This window comes from Perkinsus marinus (genome assembly GCF_000006405.1).
Source record: "Perkinsus marinus ATCC 50983 genomic scaffold scf_1104296953088, whole genome shotgun sequence".
Taxonomy (NCBI): domain Eukaryota; phylum Perkinsozoa; order Perkinsida; family Perkinsidae; genus Perkinsus; species Perkinsus marinus.
The window spans coordinates 1-928 of record NW_003208620.1 but is presented as its reverse complement, the minus strand read 5'-3'; the positions used below and the strand labels follow the sequence as shown (position 1 = coordinate 928).

The 928-nt window shown below is 52.2% G+C and overlaps 1 protein-coding gene across 1 annotated transcript; it reads right to left on the bottom strand.

Annotated features, from left to right (window-relative positions):
* Positions 1 to 22: 22 nt before the first annotated feature.
* Pmar_PMAR029081 (Valyl-tRNA synthetase, putative) lies at positions 23 to 884 on the bottom strand (the record flags this gene model as incomplete). Its single annotated transcript, XM_002776624.1, has 5 exons — positions 23 to 87; positions 134 to 303; positions 348 to 437; positions 481 to 602; positions 647 to 884. Coding segments are annotated over 5 exons (685 nt in total), but the record flags the coding sequence as incomplete, so codon positions are not given.
* Between the last annotated feature and the right edge of the window lie 44 nt (positions 885 to 928).

Genomic DNA, 928 nt, shown 5'->3' with positions numbered 1-928 from the left:
TCCTGAGCCAGCTCGATATCACTCTCGGGGATGCCGAGCTTCTCCGAGGCCCGCTCCAATGCCTCAGCCTCATCCCGCCCGACGAACCTACCATACCACACCTCTTCCACATTCCTCTCAATCATGAGACTACCACTGCTCCTCAGTGTAGCACGGCTTGACCACCTTATAGGCCGGAATTCGGTGGCCCCACCACAACTGACGAGATACACACCAGTCACGGATGTTCTCAAGCCAGTTGAACCAGGTGCTCTCGTAATAGCTAGGCTCGATCCTCAGCTTGCCCTCCTTCACAGCTTGGACCTGTTGTAAGTGATCCAACCAACTAGCGGATCCCCCTTCCTTACCCCCCGAGCAGCCTCCTTACTGCAGTCCATCCACCACTGTGGCTTCAACACAGGTTCCACAATATCCTTGGACTTCGAACACAGAGGGACCTAGAGAGACATGTGTGAGTTGTCGAGATACCATATACCCTACCTTCATGGCGTTGTCGGTCTTGCCAACGAAAAGGCCAAGCTCCTTCAGCCGTTCCTCGACAGTCCTACGAGCGATGAAACGATGCTGGCCAGCGAACTCGCCGCAATTATCGTTCATAGTGCCTGAGTAACTCTTCGACCAGCAGTGTACTATACGATGAGCCTACCATCATCGTTCAGAATGTTAATCTCTGGCAAGTGATGTCGGCGACCAATAGCAAAATCGTTGGGATCATGGGCCGGTGTAATCTTCACACAACCAGTACCAAAGTCCATAGAGACGTAGTCATCAGCGATGACAACCATCTTCCTATCAGGGATGAAGGGGTGGACGAGCTCCTTGCCAATAAGGTAAGTAAAACGATCATCCTTAGGGTTAACAGCCACAGCAACATCACCGAGCATGGTCTCCAAACGGGTGGTGGCGATATGAACAAACCTACACTGAA